Source organism: Xenopus laevis, chromosome 7L (assembly GCF_017654675.1).
Source record: "Xenopus laevis strain J_2021 chromosome 7L, Xenopus_laevis_v10.1, whole genome shotgun sequence".
Classification (NCBI taxonomy): Eukaryota; Metazoa; Chordata; class Amphibia; order Anura; family Pipidae; genus Xenopus; species Xenopus laevis.
Window position 1 is genome coordinate 62475221 of NC_054383.1, and position 26297 is coordinate 62501517.

The 26297-nt window shown below is 39.8% G+C and overlaps 1 protein-coding gene across 1 annotated transcript in view; it reads left to right on the forward strand.

The window, feature by feature from the left end:
• Positions 1 to 26297, forward strand: part of LOC108696313 — a 63232-nt gene that overhangs the window by 26560 nt on the left and 10375 nt on the right. The window contains exons 3-4 of the mRNA XM_041569101.1: positions 6923 to 7042; positions 14424 to 14480. Coding sequence (XP_041425035.1) covers positions 6923 to 7042; positions 14424 to 14480 — 177 coding nt within the window. The remainder of the gene's footprint in view (positions 1 to 6922; positions 7043 to 14423; positions 14481 to 26297) is intronic.

Sequence of the window (26297 nt, forward strand, 5' to 3'; positions counted from 1 at the left end):
TACTGGGACTCACTTTGCCTATAACTGTCCCATCAAACAGGGAAACACCAACGTGAAGATAAAACTGGGGTGTCTTATCTGGGCGGTATTGAACCTGCTCCCCAAAAGAACTCACATAGAATCCTGCTTCCTATGAAGTTTCAGCTGGCTTCTAAAACTGTGAACTTGCAAGCCTTCCTTGAGCCAAGCATCTGGGTATTTCCCTTTTTCCTTTGGCTACTCCCATGTGGGTTCTAGAGATTGATGATAGATCTCTGCGACAATGGGGGGAATTGCCTCTTACAGCTGGATCCGTGCATAAAGAAATTTTTTTTTCTCATCATCAGTTGTCCCTCTGCTCCAATGTTTTTTTGTGTCAACAATTATGTACCCTCAACCTATATTAGTCGAATGACATTTGCTTCTATTGATCTTTTAGCCCTGCCTTCTGATGTCTTCTCTAAAGTCTAAAGTCAGCCGAAACTCTTCCTCCTCATAGCCTCTATGCCTGCCCCATCCATCTTTTTCCTAGAACAATCGCTCAAAATTAGAAACATGCACAATAGCTCACTTCAAATATTTGTCCAAATTCACCAATATCATTTAAATCAGCATAATACAATTTAAAAAATCTACATAAAATATTCACCCATATCAAACCACATGGCAGTGTCTCCCCCCTGTCTGCATACCTCATGTCAGCCACTCCCTCCTGACGTGCTTCGCGCCATTGGGTGCTTCATCAGAGGAGGTGTGACTTTTGCAAGACACAACCCTTAAATACCTGCATAATTGTTTTTTATATATTACAGGGTTTGTTATTTAAGTATTTATATTATATCCATACTATATGGTAATTTACAAACCTCCAACCCATCCTTATAAGGATGTGTCTTGCAACAGCCACATCTCCTCTGATGAAGTGCCCAATGGTACCAATAGTGCAAATCCTCTCTTCAATATTCCGTCAAAGACAAAGTCTGGGTCTCAACTAAGAACATTTATCTAAAAATTTGTTCTCCCAAATTGGACCCTAAGTTTATTGGCCCTTTCCTTTTTGTAGAAATTGTCAACCTTGTGGCTGTTAGTTTTCAAGTCTCTCATGAGATGCATATTCCCGATATCTTTCATGTCTCTTGTCAAGCCCGTAATTTCTGGATCATCTCCTCCTGCGGCTGTCATTGTTGATGGTCTACAGGAGTTTGAAGCTGAGAAAATTCTGGACTCAAGAATGTCAAGGGGCTCACTGCTGTCTTATTCAATGGAATGGATTTGGAACAGAATTATGTTCCTGGCTTTAACACTCTGTTGTTCTGCTCCACGATTAATACAACAGTTTTACAAACAATTTCCATAGAAGCCTGGTCATGGTGGTCCTCCCCCCCCCCCGGGGATGGTGTACTGTAAGGAGCATTGACTGGTTCTCCTCTCTCTGGTGGCAAATGCAAGATGTTAGCGCCTATTGTGTCCACATGTGTTGCGGCTTTGGCTTAGTAACTTCATGCCATATCGGTTTGGCGCCAAATTAAAAATAAAAACTACTGAAGTGCCTGGGTTGCCTGAATATATGGTCTACTCCCAAGTGTTCCTGGGTGCTCTTTAATTCCAGATTGATTCCTGGATTCCGACCTTCTTGCTTCGTTACTGTCTTTGCTGATTGCTGTCTGCCCTTGACTTATTGCCTAGATTTCGACCTTGATCAGTTTTAGCCCTTGTGTACCGCAAACTGGACTTTTATCTGCCAATCTGCATAGCAGCTTCCTCCTTGGTCCTGACTCCAACCTTCCACAGCTGCTAGGCCCTGACAGAAAGCTACGGTTAAAAACCTGAAGGTAGGCAAATCTCTGGGTCCTGATGGATAATTACTATAAGATTTTTGCCCCATGTAAATACCCAAACTCACTAAATTGTTTAACTATTGGGTGATGGAAAATACTCTAAGTTTGGAATTTTTCCAAACACACCAACCCCAAAATTAGGTAAGGCACATGACAGCTGTTCCAATCATAGACTGAATTCCAAGATATTGGCTAATAGACTAGCTCCACTTTTCCCAAACTAGTCCAAAACTTTCAGGTTGTGTTCGGCCTGGGCAGACAAGCTCCTGAAAACACCAGGAAGTTACTGGACTTGATACATGTTGCTGAAAAGGAATCATCCGAATTTCTAATTTAATCATTATATGAAAAATAAGTGTTCGACAGAGTGAACTGGCTATACTGTATATGTGAAAAGTCTTGGAATAAGTATGACTTAAGCAAATAGTCTTAATGCTATTATGCTCCTATACACTACACCATCAGGGGGCCCTGTCAAACTCCTTTAGCATAACAAATGGAACCAGACAAAGGTATCTTTGTACTCATGGTAGAACCCCTTGGGAGAGAATACCCTCCCACCCTGTCATTGAGGGAACCCAGACAGGAACAACCTTCCAAAACATATTGTAGTATAAGATAAACAATGACAAAACACAGGCCCTTCAAATAGGCCTCAAACATAACATAAACAAACAACTACAACAAACATACCAATGTGACTATATAGTTTACCTTGGAGTCAAAATCTCCAAAACCTTTAGCCTCACATACAATCTGAATTATGTCCCACAACTAAATGCCATCAGATCAGACTGTAATAAATGGCAAACACTAGAGCTTTCATGGCTCGGCAGGATAGCTACAACCATAATGACAATTCTACCACATATCCTCTATCTACATTTAGAACACTGAATTCCTTTAAAGATCTTTAAAGAATACTTCAGACTTTCATATGGAAGGGTAAGAACCCCAGATTAACCCTCAAAACCCTAAAACTCCCTGCTCACTTGGGAGGACTAACATCTCTAATATCTCCCTTTAACACAAGGCGTCCATCCTTGAGAATGTGATAAAAATGCCATGTACACCGGGTTAAAAAATAATAGTATAGGCCACACAATAGCATACGTTCTGTGGATCCCCCATAAACTATGGTCAGCTTCATCAAAAGCATTGCAGCCAACTAGGTTATTTTTTTAGCGTTGGGACATGTGTCTTAGACATCAAAATTTTGGGGACTTTCCATCAACCCATACCCCTTTAACTACTCTCAAACATCTGATCCTGGATATTAACATAGGTGAACTTCTCTCTAAAGGTATATATACAATTGAGGGAATTATACTTTGCCTCATCCTGGAGACCCTTTTAGGATCTTCAAAGGAATTATCAGGTGTCCGAAAATGCAAGATACCTACTGATGCAAATAACCCATTTATTACGGTCATATTTCCCTGATTACAAAACTCTTTGACACTCTACATTGATTCCTTTGCAGAGAAAGCAGACATGGGAGAGTTGTGCTCTCTGACTGTTACAAACTGCTCATGCAAAAAGACTCTGATCAAAAACTTTTATACTGACTCAGATGAGAATTGGACTAAAACATACACTTTATACCACAACAGTGGTACAACGTGTTCACAGCATCCAAGGGTGTCACCAGATGGCACCTAACAGCTGCTAAACTACAACACATTGACCTTGCCTATAATAACAAATGCTGGAGAGGCTGCGATATTGCTGGTACCATACTGCACATTTGGTGGGAGTGCCCTCATGTCTGGGACTCCATATTTACTTTTCTACGAGTGGACCTTGAATGGACAATTCCCTTCAAACCAAAAATAACCTTCCTAAATGTCCCTCACCATATTCTACAATGTCACAGTCAAAACTTCTATTTCCGATCTTCACTGCAGCTGCCACAATAACATCAAGGAAATGGAAACTGGAAGTGTTCACATTACTTACCTCCTATGAACAAATGGAAGATATAGCAGCTACTTTGGGAAACAAGCGAGCTACCCACAACAAAATATGGTTGCCATTGCAACACTACACAGCCAAATCTCGAATTACACAGTCTATACAGACTTTGGGAGAGGCAGAGCATTTCTTTGAATGCTGTCAATTCCTTTTTGTATCTATGGATGGTCTTGTCAACCTTTTTCCCCAAATCCATGGACTTATCCTTTAGTTAGTGTGGTTAGGTATAATTAATGAAAATGTGAGAATCGATAAGTACACTAGTGATGTGTGGACCTGCAGAGCAGGGTACAGAGCAGTGGGTTAGGGTTTCGTGTGGGTCCTCAATTTGTCAACCTGCACACCACTTGCATACACTTTGCCAACCTGTTCCACCACCAGAAGAATAAAGTCTAGCGAGTATTTATTTAGAATTTTACACCACTTTCCACAGCATTAAGGGTTTGTCTGTTTGATAGTGTGGATATTCTTGATTCTAAATCCCTGGGGAATCCGTTTTTTTTTTAATAATAATTAGAGTTAATTAGTGGCATGTAACAATAAGTCAGTTTCCATCCTTTTTAACATAATAAGTGAATGGTAAATGTCCAGGGGAGTCCTACCTGCATTGTTTGAATTCTTTCTTTGCAAACTTATTTCTGCATATGACTTTTGTGCACCCAGACATTTGTTCTATTATACTGAGCGTGTGCCAATTTAGATATGGAGACGAAAATTACAGAAAAACCTTATCTGGAAAGTCCAAAGCATTTTGGATAACTGGTAGTTGGCCCTCTAGAGCAGAGCTCTTTAATGGGCCTTGTTGATCCCAGGCTCCCCAAACAGACACGTCCACCATGGTCAGCAGATGAAAGTCAAAGAGCAAGTGCCACTTCTCTAGTGGTCACTATCTCTAAGAGCCAATACCATACATATATCTGTATGCAGACATCCAGAAAAACAAGTCTGTAATATTTGCAGAGGATGTGTGAGTTTATTTATTGGTTATGTACTGTTGCACTGTTATGAAAACCCCATTGTTAGTGAATTCCCAAAATATCCATATATACTAATAACATGTCTTAGGTGCTCTACATAAAAACACTAATTGCTTTGCTTTAATTAGTAAGGGTTTAACAAAACAATCTGCTAAAGTAACAAAAATGACTAATAGTGTAATAATAGTGGAGATATAATTGGCTATAATCAAGGGTGTCACTACTTAAATTACCATAATATAAAACCAAAAACACAATAGGACTTAATCCCCAGAAAGTGATATTGTACTTAATCGATATCGAGTATAGCAAAAATGGCGATGTTTAATAGTTATTCAATTGAAGAGGACACTCGCACACCCGTTATGTGGATAATAAGGTTTGCTCAGTGCCCAGTGATTGGAGGATACGGCAACCTCCCAATGTACTGTTAAGGAAAAAACACACTGGCACACAAGACTTGTATCTGCAGGGCAAGCCCTTGCAAAAGTTTTACTGCGGTGATGCAACGTTTCGGGGCTCATGCTTGACAAAGGGTGGAGCCCCGAAACGTTGCACCACCAAAGTAAAACTTTTGCAAGGGCTTACCCTGCAGATACAAGTCTTGTGTGCCAGTGAGTTTTTTCCTTGATGTTTATTAGTGAGCCATGCAAACACAAGCAATTAAAGACACGTTAAAAACCATATGACTACACTACAGGCTAGTCTTGCATGAGGACTACCCCCTTGCTAACTCTCCTAGTTGGAGCCAGGCTCTTCTTGCTTTACTAGTTCTATCTGCTTCACCTTCCTGAAAAGTGCTATTACAGAGAACTACCCTGTCCTGACTACACCTCATTCACAGGGTCCCTGTATCCCGATTTCGCCAAGGACCTCACCATGCTAGGGGAGCTTTAACCCTATGGGTCCATACAATAAATAAATATATATAGTGAATAAAGTACCCCCTCTTGTAAAATATAAGGATATTATAAGTTACAGAGGAGTTTCATGACCATATAAAAACACGAGGCCGAAGGCCGAGTGTTTTTATACAGGTCATGGAACTCCGAGGTAACTTATAATATCCTCATATTTTACAACTGGGGGTACTTTATTAATTATAATACACAAATTTTAGTGAGTCATGTGACAGAAATTACATCACTACTCACCGTTTATAACTGATGACATCACTACTCACCGTTTATAAGGATATAATTTACAGGATATTCACAGCTTTTGTGTATTATATATATATAGTATATATGTATAAGTGGGAATTCACTCAAAGGGTCTGGGTCTTCTCAAAGTAAAAGATAGCAACATCCAAGGTAACTTTGAACAGAAATCCATCTGTTTTATTCACTATGGAGGTTTTCAAGAGAGAAGTAACTTGTAATCATACATAACAAATTAATAGCAACAGTTCTTGTTCATTAACAGCCTGGTTTACTGGCAGACTGACCACACCAATTTTGTTCTAGCCCCACTTAGGCCATTAGTACATACATCAGACTTGGCACAGGAGTATTTCCAATCCCTTACTTCAGAGAAGAACCTCGCCGACTTCCTGCTTACTTGGCAGAAAGCTTCCCTCCCCCAGTGTTGTGTCACTTACAACACCTGTGCTATTGATTATACACAGCTTCTGTAATCATCCTCACCTGCTGGGTCTCATAGAACATTCAGTATGTAGTGCATTTAAAATAAAATCCCCTTGCAAACAGTGTGACTGAGTAGAAAGCAGGGTCAGACTGGTGGGTGCAGGGTCTACCGGGCTGCTGTCTCAGGGGCCCCAGCACCTCTCATGCACCACCTGTACCCCTTTATAGGGCTGCAACCCGCCCTTCCCCCTCCCCTGTGTGCGCGTAAATTTAAAGTACCATCAGCACGCCAGGGGAGGGAGATCTACAACATGGAGAAGATCCGGTCTGGCGGGGCCCACCGGGTTTTTTCCTGGTGTCCCGCCAGCCCAGTAAGACCAACACTTACCCTTAACTAAGAAGCTATAGTGAGAAAGCAGGGAGCTTTTAAGCCCCTGCCATTATTGAAGTAAATTTAAGTGGTGAAACCTGCCAAACAATTTCACCCATCACTAATTATAATAAACAAATAAGTATTAATATACAGAGATTAAGTGCCATGTGGTAAGAGACTTGTTTTCTTTTGCAGACTGTGCTGATCCTCATTGGTTTGCTACAGCAAAGTTTTGGAGTAATCATGAATATTGCCGAAGAGGAATTATATTCATTAACTGTACGAAGTGGAGTTTACTTTTGGGGTGGCTTGGTGGTAAGATATTTGCCCTGTTTACAATGTATGTAAAACATAGAATTTTTAGGTATGTTTCCCATACATCTCAGTCCCTTTTCAAATGAGAGATTACAGATTAACACTTAGGGGCAGGTTTATTCAAATTTTTTTTTTAAAAAATTTGGAATTCACACATTCGAATTGAATCTCCCAATTCTAATGTAATTTTGAATGTGAGATTTATCATACCTCAACTTTGGAAACAGTTTTAATTAGAATATTCACCGCCTAAAACCTGCTGAGTTAATTTACAAATCAATGGCAAAGGTCTGTTGAACCATTTGAATATGTTAATTGCCTTCCTGACATTCAAATTTTTTTTTCAGGTAAAACTCTATTAGAATTTGATTCAAATTTTAATGTCGGGACTATGCATTCGAATATTAGACGTTTTTCAAGTTGTAAGTTTATTTGAATTTATTAGAGTAAAAGAAATTCACATAAATTCGAAATTTGACCTTTGTTAAATCTGCTCATTACTGTAGAGGGGATATTCTTCCAAACAAATTATATATTTTCAATTATTTCAATGATATTTGTAAATGTAATTTTTATTAAAATGTTTTCTGTATGTCACTCATTACTGTCTCCCTGTTTTGCTGACTACTCATACCATGGAAACTCTGGCTAAGATTCAATTTAAAGTGGACCTGTCACCCAGACACAAAAATCTGTATAATAAAAGTCCTTTTCAAATTAAACATGAAATCCAATTTCTATTTTTTATTAAAGCATTCATGGCCGTTGTAAGCTCATTTAAAAATATCAGCTGTCAATCAAATATTGTCTGCCCCTCCTCTATGCCATGAGCATAGAGGCGGGGCAGGCAATTACTTTCACTTTCCATTCAGCACTTCCTAGATATCACTGCTCTCCCCACATTCCCCCGTTCTCTTTAACATTTAATTGTGTAGCCAGTGCATAGAAATGGACATCGGGTCCCCCATTCTGGGGCACAAACAAGATTTTGAGATGATGCAAGGCTTGTCTTAATAACAGTGTCCACAAAATGGCTGCTGCCTGTTTGCTATCATTTTGAATAACCAGACTGAAGGAAACAAGATTCAAATAATTTATACAGTGTAATTAAAGTTCATTTTGCTTGACTAATGTGATAATAGGATTTTGAATAATTTTTTTGGGTGATTCAAAGTCAGAATTCCCCATAGACAGGCTTGAATTTACTTTTGCTGTCCCTTTAGGCCCAGCTGCTATGCTGCCCCCTCCCCAAATTCCTGGAAGCAATACCCTCTTATTCCAAACAAGATAATTTAGCAAAAGAACAGACAAGAGTTGCCATGGCACATTAAGCTAAGCATGTGTGGAAGAGAGGAGCAATGGTAAATAAACTAAATGTCAAGGCCAAGCGGCACTTGTAGGTTGTAATCAGGACCAAGGAGGAAGCAGTATGCAGAGAAAGTCTAATTTGAGGCATCCGAAGGATAATTGGAGTTTGTAGTCCAGGCAAAAATCTGGGCATGCAGCAAGTGGCAAGGTCAAAAGCAGGAGGCCAGGAACTGAAGGATCAAGGCAGAATTACAATTTAGGAGCACCCAGGAACTTTAGCAAGAAAGATCTATATCTCGACATTGAACCCAGGTCTCTGTCACCCTCGAAAATACATCTATGATATTGGGGTCTCCAAACAGTATAATGATTACTCACAACACAGGGGAAGTGGCCCTGGTTCACCGCCCTGAGCCCGCAGCACGGGGAGTGGACAAACCGAAAAACCAATAAGGAGCAGGCACTTAATGAAGGTAAACTTCCACCAGGCAATAGTTCAGAGTGAAGAAAGTTTATTGTGTCCACAGCCTGACGCATTTTGTGTCATAAACACTTAATCATAGGCTCTATGAATAAGTGTTTATGACATGAAATGCATTGTGAACTATGAACTATTGCCTGGTGGAAGTTTGCCTTCATTGAGTGCCTACTCCTTATTGGTTTTTTCGGTTTCTGTCACCCTCCTCCAATATGCCTAAATGCTGATGTATTGAGATGGGCTTTTGTTCAGTATGTAGAGTGATTAAACTGACACACAAGTAAAGTAAGACACACATAAGAGATTTATTGATACTTAGCTGAGGGACCCCTCCATAAAATGGCTCAGCAGCAATTCCAACATAACTAGGCACTCTGAAGTCCAGGCAGAAGTCAAAGAGCCTCCCCCCAAATGAAGCTTTATATATGTTTTCCCTATATAGTAAATAAGAAGTATATACATTTTAGCAGCTAGCATACTATATATGGTAAAAATACATCATTACTGCATATATGTTATCACTAAGCATACTATATATGGTTAGTACATCTTATTAGTAAGCACACTATAATGGTGAAAATCAAGCATTAAACAGTGTCACATTCCTTGAATTGCTAAAAGCTTTAAACGCCATCTTTAAGGTGTTGCTGTATTCTCTCTATCTTCTGCTCTGTGAATCACTCATTTTCCTTACATCCCACCCCATGATTCACAGAGAGGTATGATAGGCAATCAATTCAAAAGCAGTGACACGTATGGGCAATACCTGACGCTTGTCAGATATGGTACTAGCCTTGATAGATTAAATCAGTTTCAGAATAATAGATAAAGCTAAACACAAGCATAAAATAAATAATATTGGTTGAATCAGGGTCCTATCCATTTAAAAGGGTTTTGACCATCCTTAGCAATAGCTCTAGCTTTTTCCTACAGTTTAACCTTCTCAATCTGGCTTAAAATGACATCCTCATTATCAGGGATGAAGGTACATGCACCCACTTGTTCAGAATTTCATGCCCCACCATGTCCAAGATGCAAACCAAGTCCATATCATATCATCAGTAGTAAATAATTTGTGTATTATTCTATGGAAGACTTTGTTTATCCACCAAATCTGTATCTTTTATATTTTATAGTCCAATAAGCAAGTGCTTTCATATGATGTTCCTTCCAATAATCCATCCATGAAGCATTAACCACTGAAGAGAAATTAAGAACCGTCCCTTAGTGCAGTCCATGTTAATGATGCCCCCAAGAAGAAGTTCCCAATCCACGAGTAAGCGCATGGGAGCACACCTAACAATTAGATTCATTTTGCTGCTTTGCAGTCTGTATATGCATTTGTAGAATCAAGTTCTCTTGCCATAAACCAAAAGTTATATCACAGCAGAGCACACAAATCATCAGAAAAGGCATAACCATGTTGCCAGCCATGTTTTTAGGATATCGACCCTCTCTATTCATAGTAGGCTGGAAGATAAAACAAGATTAGTATCTTCTTCACACACATCCAAAGAGATGTTACATAACCCCCTGCACATATAATAGACAATTCTCCCAAACAGGTTCCGTTTCCCATTTCACACTATCATTGCTAGCTTGAAACACACATTTACTCTCAGAAGTATATTCCATGACCCCATTATCCACCCATAACAGTACCTTGTTCCATCCCCCTAAGTGTATGAGTTGGAGCCAAAAGTTTTACCTGCTGTTTTAACAAACCATTAATGTATTCAGTTAATCCTGTGGCTTGCGGATAATATGAAATAAGGAGCATCCAATATACTCCTTGTTGAGATGCCCACTCCAGTAAAATTAGTCCCATTGTCAGTAGTGTTCCATATGCTCTAGAATGTTTATGTAATGAAGATCTTTTCTTCACTTTCTGACATACAGGGCATTGTTGCACAATGTCTTCAGCAAGTACAGTGGTTAATGGCATTCCTTTATGCTTTGCATAGTCCATAGTGCCTTGAACCACTCAATGTCCAGAGTGCTCATGTGTCCATTGGGCTAAAATATGTATCTCAGGCTCTTCCTCTTAATGAAGACGTCAGGCGTCTGTGTCATGATGTGGCATGATGACGTCACTAACTTTGCTATAAAGAGAAGCACTCCTGACTCTGCAAGTTAGATAACTAAGTTCTTTGGTATACATGTTTTGATTTTCCAACCTGAACATTTTGCTGCCCTAAGCCCACACCTTTGTGGCCTTTCCACAAATCCAGGTCTGCCCATAGACAAACAGTACAAAATGCATCAGTTAATAGAGCTCCTCCAGCAGAATCTTGCTATTACCGTACATGGTTGTCTAACGGGGCGACGTGAAACCCACCACTTTACCCGTGGGGATGCCCGCAGAGGTATTTTATTCCATTCGGCGCAGCAAGTGGACTCAATGTAGGTATCTCCATCATGGTCCTTGAGTGTTCCTTTGTTCCTGACCACTGCCTGATCATTGACTTTGCTGTTTTGTTGCCTCATTTACTAAAAATCCATCCAACCCCTTCTTAAAGCTATGTAATGTATCAGTCAGTACGACTATTCAGGGAAAGAATTCCACATCTTCACAGCTCTCACTGTAAAAAAATCCCTTCCGAATATTTAGACTGAACCTTCTTTCTACAGAATGGGTGCCCTTGTGTCTGCTGGAAAGACCTACTGGTAAATAAAGCATTAGATAGGTAATTATATAATTCCCTTATATATTTATACATAGTTATAATATCCCCCCTTAAGCACCTCTTCTCCAGTGTGAACAGCCCCAGCTTAGCCAGTCATTCCTCATAGCTGAGATTTTCCATACCTTTTATCAGCTTAGTTGCCCTTCTCTACACCCTCTCTAATTCAGTAATGTCCCATTTGACCAAAACTGTACAACATATTCTAGATGGGGCCTTACCAGCACTCTGTATAGTGGAAGAATAACCTCCTCCCCTATGAATCTATGCCCCTTTAATACAGCTCAATACCTTATTTGCCTTTGAAGCTGATGACTCCAAGATCCTTTTCCATTATGGAATTGCATAGTACAGTCCCAATAAGTGGCATATTTTTACATTCCAGGTGCATGACTTTACATTTATGACCATTGAATCACATCTGCCACTTGGCCCCCCAGATTGCCAGTTTGTCAAGATTCTGCTGCAAGGGTGCTGCAACCTGCTTGGAATTAATTGGGCTGCATAGTTTTGTATCATCTGCAAACACTGATACATTACTTACAATATCCTCCCCTAAGTCATTAATGAACAAGTTAAATAAAAATGGACGCAATACAGAGCTCTGAGGCACCCCCACTAAGAACCTTACTCCAAGTAGAGAATGTACCATTAACAACCACCCTCTGTACCCAATCGTGTAGCCAGTTTCCAATCCACGTGCAAAAACTTCATTCAGCCCAACAGACCTTAGTCTAGAAATCAGTTGTTTCTGGGTACTGTATCAAACACTTTGGCAAAATCCAAATACAGTAGATCACATCTACTACTCCCCACTGTCCAGCATCATACTTACCTAATCAAAAAAGCAAAAAAGCTAATTTGTCTAACATGACCTATCCTTCATAAAGCCACACTGATTGCTGCTCATAATACCATTCACTAGGACAACATTTTGAATGTGATCCTTAACAAGTCTTCAAATAATTTGCCCACCATAGATGTCAAACTTTCTAGCCTTAATTAAATTGAAAGAAAAGTAGTAACCCCACAATATCGTTAACAATATGTTGTAGAATTAATTGATTAATTAATTTACCCTTAAGGTGCAACAGTTAGAAAAAGTGCTTAGTGCTTTATGTGCCGTTGAGTTAATTCTATTCCCACACACCACCAATTAATTATACCAAAATTAGTTCAAGAATTCATTTAATACATCAGTTATAATTCATTCAAAAAACATCAATTAATTTAAGAATTCATTGATTATCAATTAATTGGTTAAAGTGCTAGTGTTAATAAATATCAAAAATTCATTAAAAAATGTGATATTATTATAAAAAGAGAATTCTATATATCTCAGCAATTCATGAATAAAAAGAATGTAAAAGGAAAATAGATTAGAGGTGGAGTTGTCCCAAAATCTCCTAAATAAGATAGAAAAAAGCCTTATTTAGGAGATTTTGGCACAACTCCACCTCTAATCTATTTTCCTTTTACATTCTTTTTATTCATGAATTGCTGAGATATATAGAATTCTCTTTTTATAATAATATCACATTTTTGAATGAATTTTTGATATTTATTAGCACTTTAACCAATTAATCGATAATCAATGAATTCTTAAATTAATTGATGTTATATAAGCACTTGCACTTTTTTGAATGAATTATAACTGATGTTTTAAATGAATTCTTGAACTAATTAATTGGTGGTGTGTGGGAATAGAATTAACTCAACGGCACATAAAGCACTAAGCACTTTTTCTAACTGTTGCACCTTAAGGGTAAATTAATTAATGAATTAATTCTACAACATATTGTTAACGATATTGTGGGGTTACTACTTTTCTTTCAATTTAATTAAGTGATCAATAGTAATTATACCTCTACATATCTGTATCTAATAAATGTGATAAATAAAACTAACTATAAGAATACATTTTGGTTTTAATAAACTTTCTAGCCTGTAATTACCAGGCTGAGATCATAATCCCTTTTTAAATATTGAAATCACGTCAGCTTTCTTCCAGCCCCAAGGTATCATACCATATGAAAGTGAGTCTAAGAAAATCATAAATAGAGAATGGTCTAAAACTGAACTAAGCTCTCTTAGAACCCGAAGGTGCATTCCATCTGATCCTAGTGTCTTGTTCACATAAATTTTTAGTAAAGCTTTATGAACCATAGTCTAAATCAGCCACTGACTAGATTGAGCTGAACCAACAGGGCAGTTATGAGGTGGGTCTAGAAACACTGACTCCTCTATTGTATACACTGAAGAAAATAACTGATTTGGCACATTTGCCTTTTCTTTATATGTTACAAACAAACTGATACCATTTTTTAAAGAGTCACCCTCTCAACCCACATCTTTTTACTATTTATATAATTAAAAAAACTTTTTGGGGTTAGTCTTAGCCTTTGCAGCAATGAGCACCTCATTTCCAATCTTTGCCTTCCGGATCACTGTTTTACAACATTTATTATAGTGTTTTACTTCTTTTCTTCTTTATTAAGTCACATAGGGTGGTTCTTGGTACTTCTACATTTACTTCTTAAGGGAATAAATTGAGAATAGTAATGATTTAATATTGTTTTAAAGGACAACCATTGTTCTAGCAGAAAACATAATGCCCCAATCTATGCTCTGAAGGGTAGCTGTTAAGGCACTACAATTGCTTTTCTGAAATTCAGGGTTTTTGTTGCCCCATTGTATATTTTATTTTGAGATATATTAAATGAGATAACATTATGTCCACTATTGCCCAGGAGTTCAATTACTTGCACATTGCTATACATTCTGGGTCATTAGAGATCACTAGATCCACAATAGCATGTTTTCTGGTTGACTCCTCAACAACCTGTACCATAAAATTATCATGCAACAAGTTTATAAACTTTTTTTACAAGTATTTGTTTTTTCTCCAAAGGTCATTCTCGCAGGATGCATCACAGTGGCTTTGGAAACAACAGAAAATATCATACTGGTAATAAAAACATGGTGTTTAACACCAATTATTAACTTTATTATTATAATCTGTATATAGTGAATTAAATTAAGAAAAAAGTAGTAACCCCACAATATCGTTAAAAATATGTTGTAGAATTAATTTACTAATTAATTTACCCTTAAGGTGCAACAGTTAGAAAAAGTGTAGTGCTTCATGTGCCGTTAAATTAATTCTATACCTACACAACACCAATTAATTTTACCAAAATTAGTTCATGAATTCATTTAAAACATCATAGTTCATTCAAAAAGTGCAAGTGCTTATATAAAACTTCAATTGATTTAAGAATTCATTGATTATCCATTAATTAGTTAAAGTGCTGGTGCTAATAAATATGATGTAAATGTGATATTATTATAAAAAGAGGATCCTATATATCTCAGCAATTCATGAATAAAAAAGAATGGAAAAGGAAAATAGATTAGAGGTGGAGTTGTCCCAAAATCTCCTAAATAATGCTTTTTTTTGTCTAATGTCCTGGGACACCACCCAGAGAGAAAGGCAGGACTCTAAGGACTGCGGTCTCGAAGTGTGCATCATCACGTTCTCGCGATAATTGAATGACGTCACACGCGGAAGCCATAAAGAGAGATACGGAGACTTTTGAGCCCAATTTTGCCTTGAGAAAGCATACGCAAAACGCGTGTCGGCAATCCCCCGCTCTTATATTTTGTAAAAGCCTAATTTTAAAAGCTTCAGCGCTTTTGCGGCAACCTCTAGCCGCACAAAGGTTTTGAATAATTTTAAGCAGCAATCATTCTTCATACCTCTTTTACTCCACGGCTCTAGGGATTTATGCAACAGAATTTTTAGGCACAGTTAAAATCTGCTCTTTAGGGTTTAAAAAGTACATTTTGGCCTGTGGCATGGATTCCCAAAGACTATAAAGAATTTACACAGGGACCATACCCAGGTGTGGTATCGTATAGTGGGTTGAGGTGGAAATATACAGACTAGATATGTGACCTTGGTAAATTAGAATTAAAATAGAAATAGTCAATGTAATGGATATCAATCAGTTGCCCCTCTCCTAGATGTTAAAAAAAAATCTCACCAGTAAGTTTAGCCAGACTGTAGATCAATTATTATCTTCATAAGTCACACATTTTTTTTTTTACAAGAAACTTTAAAGGACAAGGGAAAGGTAATTCACTGCAGGGTGTCAAAATGTTAGGTATCCTCCCAATGAAGGCTGTTTTTATGCCTGGGCTGGTGCACCGCTTCAGAATAAACTGCACTTGTTTACGAAAAAAAATCAAACAGATTGCAGCTTTGCCATCTTATCATATTCCCACACATCACCTAGCATGTGCAGCAATACTTTACAAAGATATAGGCACCTTAAAGTTTATACTTTTCAGCTTTGTACATCCAGTATACTAGGTACCAAGATAAAGGGCCAGATTCAAATAAATGAAAAACATTTTTATGGCTTATCATGTACTCGGTTCCAGTTTTTCCCATAGACTTCAAAGGGATTTTCACGTGATAAGCATTCAGATACATTTTCTCAATTAATTCATCTGTCTTTATGGAGAAATCTGGAATTTCTCATTGAATTAAATCTGGCCCAATGCATTCTAAATATGAATGCTAGGGTCTACTGTACAATTTTAATGCCCAATGTGCATAGATTTATCAAAGTATATGGTATGTAGAGACCCCAAATATACCTTATGCATACTAATTTCATGGCTGTTTTGAAGTGTGGAATGAAAAGACAGAACTCTGTAATTTAATTGGCTCATATGACCTAACCTGTATGGTTTATTTGGTTTGTTTGTGTGCACCGTGAATCGTAGGATCCCAGGAGATGGCCCTTATTTTTTTTAAATGGCAATTTTCTATTTAGGATTACCCAATGGCACATACTAGTGAAAAGTATATTATAAAAATAGTTTATTTACATGAACCAAGGTTTTCACATGAGCTGTTTTATGCAATTTTTTTTTTTTTTTTTAGACCTACATTGTTCGGGGGTATAGTTTTTCTTTGAGGACTGGAGGCCAACTGCACTGCATACTCAAGGCATGGCCTTACCAGGGACCTCTAAAAGGCAAAATTATGTTTTCATCCTTCAAGTTAATGCTCTTTTTTATACAAGACAGTATTTTATTTGCTTTAGTAGCCACTGAATGATACTACCTAGAATTATACAGCTTATCCACAAAAATCCCTAGATCCTTCCCAATAAAGGATCCCCCAACACAATATCATCATAAGTATATAACTTGCATGTATATTATTTATATTATTATAAGTGCATAACTTTGCACTTATCAACATTGAAACTAGTGTTGCTGCTCAGTTTTTCTAATTTAGTAAAATCTCGCTGCAAAGTGGCAACATCCTGTATGGAATTGTCAGGCTTACCGGTGTGATCCAGACGAAGAAGGAGCTGGAGCTGAAGATTTCGAACTCACAAGCGCCTCACACAACCACTACCCACCTGGAATGGAACAGGGAGCAGGGTTGTGGAGAGTAGCCAATGAGACTATCAAACGCGGTACAGAGGATTAGGCAAAGTCGTAGTCAGGAAGTCCGAGGTCAAAGGCAGGCAGCGAGGTTCGTAACGATAAGACAGGCAGAAGAGTCGAGGCAGGCAGCAGAAATCGTAGTCCAGGTTCAGGCAGGGTCACAACAGGAAATTCAATAGTAAGAGATGCTAGGGTTTCAGTAAAATAACCTAATAACCAGGCAATGCATGTCAGTCTGGATCTGGTTTAAATACATATCTTTTGGCGCCAAACTAGCGTCTTCGTGCTGACGTCGCGGAACTGACGCCAGCACGTCCGTCACAGGCGTTTCCGCCTACGTCCCTGCGCCCACGACCGTCGCCTTCGCGTCTGCGACCGTCGCGGGCGTCCGCGTCACGCGCCGGCGCGCATTACCGCGCCCGCGCCTGCGCCGAACAGGACGCATGCGTAAGTTCTCACATTGCCCCCCATCAAGGAGCGGCCTCAGGACGCGACAACCAGCAGGCTTACCAGGATAAGTTCCATGAAACTTTTCCAGCAACTCTGAAGCGTGGATGTTAGATGCCGGTTCCCAAGAATTCTCCTCCGGACCATAACCCTTCCACCTCACCAGGTACTGGAGCCGCTTGCCTCTTAATCTGGAATCCAGGATCTCTTCAACCTCAAATTCCTCTTGACCGTCGACCACCACTGGAAGCGGCGGAGGAGCCGAACGCGCAGGAAATCGGAACGTCGAAACCGGTTTTAAAAGTGCAGCATGAAATACTGGATGTATTTGCCAGGATGCTGGAAGTTTAAGCTGGAAGGCCACAGGATTGACTTGACGAATGATAGGAAAAGGACCCAGGAAACGTTGACCCAACTTCCTACTGGGACAAGAAAGCTTAAGGTTAACAGTTGATAACCACACACGGTCACCCACCTTGAACTCTGGGTCGCCTCTCCGCCTCCGATCGGCATAAGTCTTGAAATTTTGTTGAGCCTTCCTCATGTTTTCTTGGAGTCTTTGAAAATTATTCGATAGAAAAGTTAATCTGTCCTTGACAGCAGGAACTAAAATATCAGAAACAATGACAGAGGGAAAAGTTACTGGATGAAGACCATAGTTTGCGAAAAAAGGGGACTGATTGATTGACGAATGATGGGAATTATTATAAGCAAACTCCGCAAAAGGAAGAAGATTGACCCAATCGTCTTGGAGGTAAGAAGAATAACACCTCAGATATTGCTCGAGAGTCTGATTAGTTTGCTCGGTCTGGCCATTGGACTCAGGGTGAAACGCAGAGGAAAGAGACACCGAAATCTTGAGTGCTTCACACAATGATTTCCAAAACTTTGATGTGAATTGTGGTCCCCGATCAGACACTACTTCATCTGGAAGGCCATGGAGTCTTACCACTTCTTTAATGAAAGTATCGGCAGTCTCGGAGGCAGAAGGAAGTTTTGGTAAAGATTTAAAATGCGCCATCTTGGTTAAACGATCAACAAAAACAACAATGGTGGAACAATCACAGGACAGTGGTAAATCAGAAATAAAGTCCAAAGAAACTGATCCCCATGGACGGGAAGGCACTGGCAGAGGTTGAAGAAGACCAATAGGCCTAGAATGAGAGTCCTTAGATCTAGAACAGATTTCACATGAAGCAACAAATTTAAAACAGTCTTTAGCCATCCCAGGCCACCAAAATAATCTCTTAGCCAAGATAAAAGTTTTTTTTATACCTGGATGACCTGCCAATTTAGAATCATGACTATTTTTAAGGACCTCCAAACGCATTGGTTTCCGGAACAAAAATTTTGCCTTGATGAAAAAGAAGACCCTCCTTAGGCAGTAACGATGGTTCAGAGATGTTTAAAGAAGCGTCTTTAATTCTATCCACCAGGGTAGATTGAAGCAGAAGAAAGTTATTGGAGTTTAAAATCGTCTCAGGAGCCAAGGAAACCTCGTCTTCAGAAGAAAACATTCGAGATAAAGCATCTGCTTTAACGTTTTTTGATCCAGGTCGGTAAGTAAGATGAAAATTAAATCTCATGAAAAATAAAGCCCACCTTGCTTGTCTGGGTCTAAGCCTCTTGGCCGAACGTAAATATTCCAGATTCCTGTGATCTGTAAAGATGAGAATCGGATGTTTAGACCCTTCGAGGAGATACCTCCATTCTTCAAGTTCCAGCTTGATAGCGAGTAATTCGCGGTCAGCCACATCATAATTGCACTCACTCTTGGCCAGTTTACGAGAAAAGAAAGCAACAGGATGAAGATCCTCTTGAAACCCAGTTCTCTGTGACAACACAGCACCCACCACAAGTTCTGAAGCATCTACCTCCAGAATGAAAGGAAGGGAAACATCTGGATGGTGAAGAATTGGGCCTGAAGTGAAAAGTGTCTTCAGTTTCTCAAAAGCCTCCTGAGCCTGTGTAGACCAAACAAACTTTTGATTATTGCGCGTCAGTTCAGTGATTGGGAGGATAACTTGAGAAAAATTCTTTATAAACTTTCTATAAAAATTTGCAAAGCCGATAAAACATTGAACGGCCTTCTTAGAAGACGGAATTGGCCAGTTAAGAATTGCAGAAATCTTCCTGGAGTCCATCTGGATACCCTGAGGAGAAATACAGAACCCCAAAAAATCCACAGATGATTGTTCAAACACACATTTCTCAATTTTAGCATATAACTGATGAGTGCGTAGACGGGCCAGAACCTTCTTCAAATGAAATCTGTGTTCTTCCAAAGAATTAGAAAAAACAAGAATATCATCTAAATAAATTATGACAAATATATCGAGGAAGTCTCTGAAAACGTCGTTAACAAAATGTTGAAACGTTGCAGGAGCGTTGCAGAGACCAAAGGGCATGACCAAGTATTCAAAATGCCCGTAACGAGTACGAAAAGCCGTCTTCCATTCATCGCCCTCTCTTATTCTGACCAAATTGTAAGCGCCCCGAAGATCCAGTTTAGAAAAGATCTTAGCCTCCGCCAAACGTTGAAATAGTTCAGGAATGAGAGGAAGTGGGTAACGATTCTTGACTGTAATTTTGTTAAAATCCCGGTAGTCTATACACGGCCTTAATGAATGATCTTTCTTCTCGACAAAGAAAATCCCGGCTCCTGCTGGAGAAGAAGACTGTCTAATGAACCCTTTAGCCAAATTTTCATCTAAATAAGAGCGAAGTTCCACAAGTTCCGACTCAGATAAAGGGTAAACTCGACCAAACGGAATCTGGGCCCCAGGAAGAAGATTAATAGGGCAATCATAAATGCGATGAGGAGGTAACTTGTCAGCCCCTTTTTTATTGAAAACGTCCAAAAACTCCCAATAAACCTGAGGAAGAAGTTCATGGATTTCCGAGGTAGGGGATAAAAAACAGACCTTTTTTGAAGAGGAAATACAATGAGAAGAACAAAAATTTGAAAGAAATTTTACTTCACCGGTAGCCCAATTGATGGATGGGTTGTGCTTCTGCAACCAGGGTAATCCCAGATTAACGGGGAATAAAGGAGAAGAAACCACATCAAAGTTCATAATTTCAGCATGCCCTTTATTCAACAAAACGAAAAGAGAGACGGTCTCTTGCACCACAGGGCCTGAGGTAATCAGAGACCCGTCAGCCACCCGGAGAGCTACGGGATTCTTCTTGGTCTGGAGCGGTATCTGGAACCGTAGTGCTACTCTATTGTCCAGAAAACATCCGCTGGCCCCAGAGTCAAGGATTGCTTGCTGTTGGTCTCCCCACTGTAAAGACAAAGAGACTGTCAGGAGAGGCACAGGAACATGGCAGGGGGTAAAGTCTTTTTCGAGCAACTTCTTACCCGTTGGGCGGACCGGACAACCCTGAAGCAAATGGCCTGCTTGACCACAATAAAGACAGAGATTCAGTCTGCGGCGCCTGATACGTTCTTCTGGAGAGAAAGCAGATTTAATAGCACCAATCTGCATAGGCTCTGGGGCTGTACTGAAGACAGGTGGAGGCACGGCTGAAGAAAAAGTGGACGGCATTCGAACCGGAGGAGGAGCGGATGGTAACATCCAGGTCTGAGGTGAAAGACCCGCTTTCTCCGCCTTTTCTTCCTCTCTACGCTCCCGGAGCCTCTGATCAAGTTGTATAGCGAGAAGGATGAGGTCTTCCAAACTGTCCGGGATGCCAGTACGGGCCAATTCATTCTTTAATTCGGGAGAAAGTCCAAAGCGGTATTGGTTCTTTAGTGCTGCAGGATTCCATTCAGTGTCGTCCGCCCATTGCCGGAACTCCAACGTATAGTCTTCAGCAGGGCGGACCCCTTGCTTCAGGGCACGTAAGGCAGCCTCAGCGGTAGCGACTCTGTGGGGATCATCAAAAATGTCCGCCATTGCGTCAAAAAATGAATCCACCGAAGCCAAGACTGGACTGTGGCGGTCCATGAGACGAAAGGCCCAGGTCTGTGGTTCTCCCGTAAGAAAAGAGATAATAACCCCGACCCGGGTTTGCTCAGTAGGGTAAGTGTGGGGCTTTAGAGAAAACAGCAGCTTGCAGTTGCTCCTGAAATTTCGAAACATCTTCCGGTCTCCAGCAAACTTTTCTGGGAAAGCCACCTTTGGTTCAGAGATTTCAGACGTAATAACTTGAACCTCTGTTGGCACAGGAGGAGTGGCAGCAGAAGTGGAAGGGAGTACAGCAGGCGGATGAGATCTGATATGCTCCTGTAGCTGAGCATATCCACTTTGCAGCTCCCGGACCGCTTGCGTGAGTGAAGACAGCTGCTGGGTTAGAACAGCAAACGGAGAAGACCCTTCAGCTGGATCCATATGGCCTGGTTATACTGTCAGGCTTACCGGTGTGATCCAGACGAAGAAGGAGCTGGAGCTGAAGATTTCGAACTCACAAGCGCCTCACACAACAACTACCCACCTGGAATGGAACAGGGAGCAGGGTTGTGGAGAGTAGCCAATGAGACTATCAAACGCGGTACAGAGGATTAGGCAAAGTCGTAGTCAGGAAGTCCGAGGTCAAAGGCAGGCAGCGAGGTTCGTAACGATAAGACAGGCAGAAGAGTCGAGGCAGGCAGCAGAAATCGTAGTCCAGGTTCAGGCAGGGTCACAACAGGAAATTCAATAGTAAGAGATGCTAGGGTTTCAGTAAAATAACCTAATAACCAGGCAATGCATGTCAGTCTGGATCTGGTTTAAATACATATCTTTTGGCGCCAAACTAGCGTCTTCGTGCTGACGTCGCGGAACTGACGCCAGCACGTCCGTCACAGGCGTTTCCGCCTACGTCCCTGCGCCCGCGACCGTCGCCTCCGCGTCTGCGACCGTGGCCGGCGTCCGCGTCACGCGCCGGCGCGCATTACCGCGCCGGTGCGCATTACCGCGCCTGCGCCGAACAGGACGCATGCGTAAGTTCTCACAGGAATATCTAGTATAGGTAAATCTAAAACAACTGCACTTGCTGAGTAATCATTGAAGACGTTTCACTACTTATCCAAGATGCTTCTTCAGTTCAACTGACTGGTGTGGGAATTTCTCGGCATATAAACTCTTCCATTTATCCAATCACAATGGCACATTGTAACTCTTCAAAGAGGTGACATCTGAAATTTACAGAGGTTTTGATTCTGTGTACTGTGATAGGATTAACCAATGTGTCAACTCTTAGAAACAGGTGTTACTTGTAAGAGTTGCATGAATGGACATTTTACTAGATAGGTATGCTCAAAGGAAGCTGCCAAACCTTTTGTTAAGTAAAATGGTTGAAATAAGGCAAGACTTGGAAATCAGGCAAGTTCTCTTTCTGCACTTTGCCCATAAGAAAATCTCTCCAAACAGAAGAAGAACCTGGTGCAGCCTAATTAGCATCCTATTAAGATTGAATTCATCTCATCTTGCAAGGGCCTACACTAGGGCCTACCACAGAACGTGATGTTACATGCAGTGAGAACAAACATAGGAAGGAATAAATGCCCAATAGTCTTAACCATTAATACATATTATGTAAGTGATATACTCACTAGTCCATGTTCAATTTAAATGGGCTCATAAGCAGTATAGCTTTATCTGCAAGGAAAAAATATGTGATCAATGTTCACATGTAAATGAAAGTCATCCAAGTCAGCATTTTATACTCCAGCTGTCATTTAAACCTTTTGGTTGTAGTGTATCTAGTTTTTTAATCCAAAATGCTTCTCTCTGTAAGCAAAATTTTTTCATATCTCCTCCTCTAGTTAGTGGTTGTGTTACCTCAAGTACGGTCCACTTTAACTGAGTGAGATTATGATTTACTTCATGGAAATGTTGTGCAACTGATGTGTCTGTTGCTGTCCCCTGTTTAAAATTCCGTATACTGCCTCTGTGTTCCTTAATACGTGTTTTAATTGCTCTCGAGGTTTGTCCTACACATCCCCTGCCACAGGGGCATTTCAGTAGATAAATAACATTGCATGTATCACATGTGAGAAATGTCTGCATTTTATTGGGGGTGCCTTGTGTAGTATGCCATAGCACTTCTCCTTTAATGATGGATGGACAACAAATGCAATTTAGGCAGGGATAGGTTCCCATTTTTGGCTTCCCTAGGAATCTCTGGGTACCTTTTTTAATAATACAACTTCAGATTGACACAGGGTGTCTCTGAGGCTTTTACCCTTAATATAGTTGAATAAAGGTGGTTTAATAAGCGCATTTTTTAAGCACTTATCTTGTAGCAATATGGACCAGTATCTATATACTATACGTTCAATATCTTTGCTTTAGTTATTATATTGGCTAACAAATGGCAGGGATTTTTGTTCAGTTTTAACTTTGTAAGTAAGTAATTGTTCTCTAGTTATATCCCCTACCTCTTTAGCACATACTTCCACTATCTAAGGTCTATACCCTCTTTTCACAAATCTTTCTTTTAAGGTGATAGCTGCATTTTCATAATCTTTATCTTTTGAGCAAATTCTCCGAGCTCTAATAAATTGGCCTTTTGGTAAAGCCTTAATCACCTTCGGTGTGTGATAGCTACAGGCATGTAAAATGTTGTTTTTATTTGTACTTTTACGGTACAGCTCTGTATTAATCAGCTTTATTTGCTGATTGTACCATTTCATTGTACCCAGTAATGGGGCCGTCTCATATCACCAATATATCGTCCACAAATCTATAGTACCCCAATATGTGTTGGAGATAGGGGTCAGTAAGAAACAAATGTTTCTCTAACCTGTGGACGAAAATATTGGCAAAGGAAGGAGCGACCGCTGCACCCATAGATGTTCCTTGTCTCTGCCAATAGAATTCGCCAGCAAAGCAAAAATAGTTTTTTTTGATGTTACTGGTCCTTTAAGGATATGCATTTCGAAGGTAAATGGAACCTATATTACAAAAATTGTTAATTCTACTGGCGGGGGGTTAATAGAACCCTGGTTGGGGTAAAAAAATCCTATTTCATCAACGAACACCACCTTGGGTGCACTATTGCATCTGCACTGAAAATGAGCTCTCTCTTTTATCCTCATCACATAACACAAAAATCAATTGTTTTTAGCAAGGCTAAACCTTAACGATAGATATAAACATCTCCATTCCTTAAGGAAATTTTTTTGTTAATCAGGGATACCATCAGCAGGTTATTGACGATCAACAGAGTAACAGATCCACAGAGTAACTCAAATACCCAGATACATACACTCTTGGAATAAAAACAAAAGTCGGAAAATGACAGGGTACCTGTTGTAGTTCACATAAAAGAAGCAGGCTGGTACTTCCAGCAGCAGGAGTAATTTGTAGTAAAAAAACAGCTATGTTAAGAACCTTCTGGTTTATTTATATTCTGTACATTATCAATAAAAAGCCTTATGTGTTTTGTGCCAAAGAGGGCACTTAATCACAGGCAGAAGTGAAGCACAAACACACAAATATTTTCAAAAAGAAACAACCAAGGACTTGGGGGTATATTTATCAAAGAGTGAAGTTAAAGATTGCCACAGTCTGCTAGAGTGAAATTCCACCACTCTCCATTAATTTCTATGGGATTTTGAAAGGCATATTTATCAACAGATGAAATTTCATCCATTGATAAATGCTCTTATAAAAATCCCATAGAAATGAATGGAGAGTGGCAGAATTTTACTCTAGAGGACTGTGGTTATCTCTAACTTCACTCTTTGTTAAATATACCCCATTGTGTCTATTTTTTGAGCATAAAATGTGCCTGCTTCAGTTGCTTGAGGAAGAGCACATTTAACAATCATATTCCTCAGATTAGGAGGTTGTCTATAAGACAGATAATTTCGGGAATACTTCCTTTGGTATTTGTATGGAGCATGGGTTGCAGGCTATTTTTATAATAGTGTTCAGTTGTGGATTGTTGGTAACTACAATAGGTGCGCATATATGAAAAGGCAGTTATGTAGTTGCTTACCACTTTTTCCATTGTGGTACAGGTGCTCAAGCCCCAGACCTTCAGTAAGGTAGCCATTCAGCGAAGCACACACAAAAAAGCAGTCTGCCACTTCTCAGGGGCGATCCTGCCCCCCCCTCCACAGGAAATTCGCTCTTAAAGTACCAGGAGCAGCATTTTTGCTGCCCCTGGTACCTAGTGGGACGCTGCCGCCTGAGGCGACAGCCTCAACTCACCTCATTGAGGAAGCACCCCTGCCACTTCTGAACCACAGGAGTAATTTGCAGTCAAAAAACAGCTATGTAAAGTTAAGAACATTCAGGTGTATTAAAATTCTGTAATCATTAAAAAGTCTTACGTGTTTGGTGCCAAAGAAGGCACTTAATCATAGGCTGAAGTGAAGATAACCACAATCCACTACAGTAAAATACTGCCTCTCTCCATTCATCTGTATGGGATTTTTAAAGGCGTATTTATCAAAGGGTGAAAGTTCACCCTTTGCTAAATACACCTTTAAATGCCATAGAAATTAATGGAGAGAGGCGGTATTTCATTCTAGTGGACTGTGGTGATCTCTAACTTCACTTAGATGGAAGTTAGAACCCTGGTTGGGGTTAAAAAAGCTATTTCATCACTGTTTCATAAGAGCACTATTGCATCTGCACTGATAATTAGCTCTCTTATCCTCATCACATAAAAAATATGTTGTTTTCAAGCTAAACCTAAACATTTCCATTCCTTAAAGTGATAGTGACACCAAAAATGTTCTCTTCAAAATATTAATCTACATTAAAAGTTACATATTGGTCAGCTTGATCATTTCTTGCTTATAGTTCTGCTTTTGTAAGTAATTGTCACTTGAAGATCCTAAACCTCAGAAATATGCCGCAGAAATATGGCAGCCCCCTCATAGCGGAACATGGGGGTAAGAAAGGTAATGTAAAAGCATCAGGCAAAT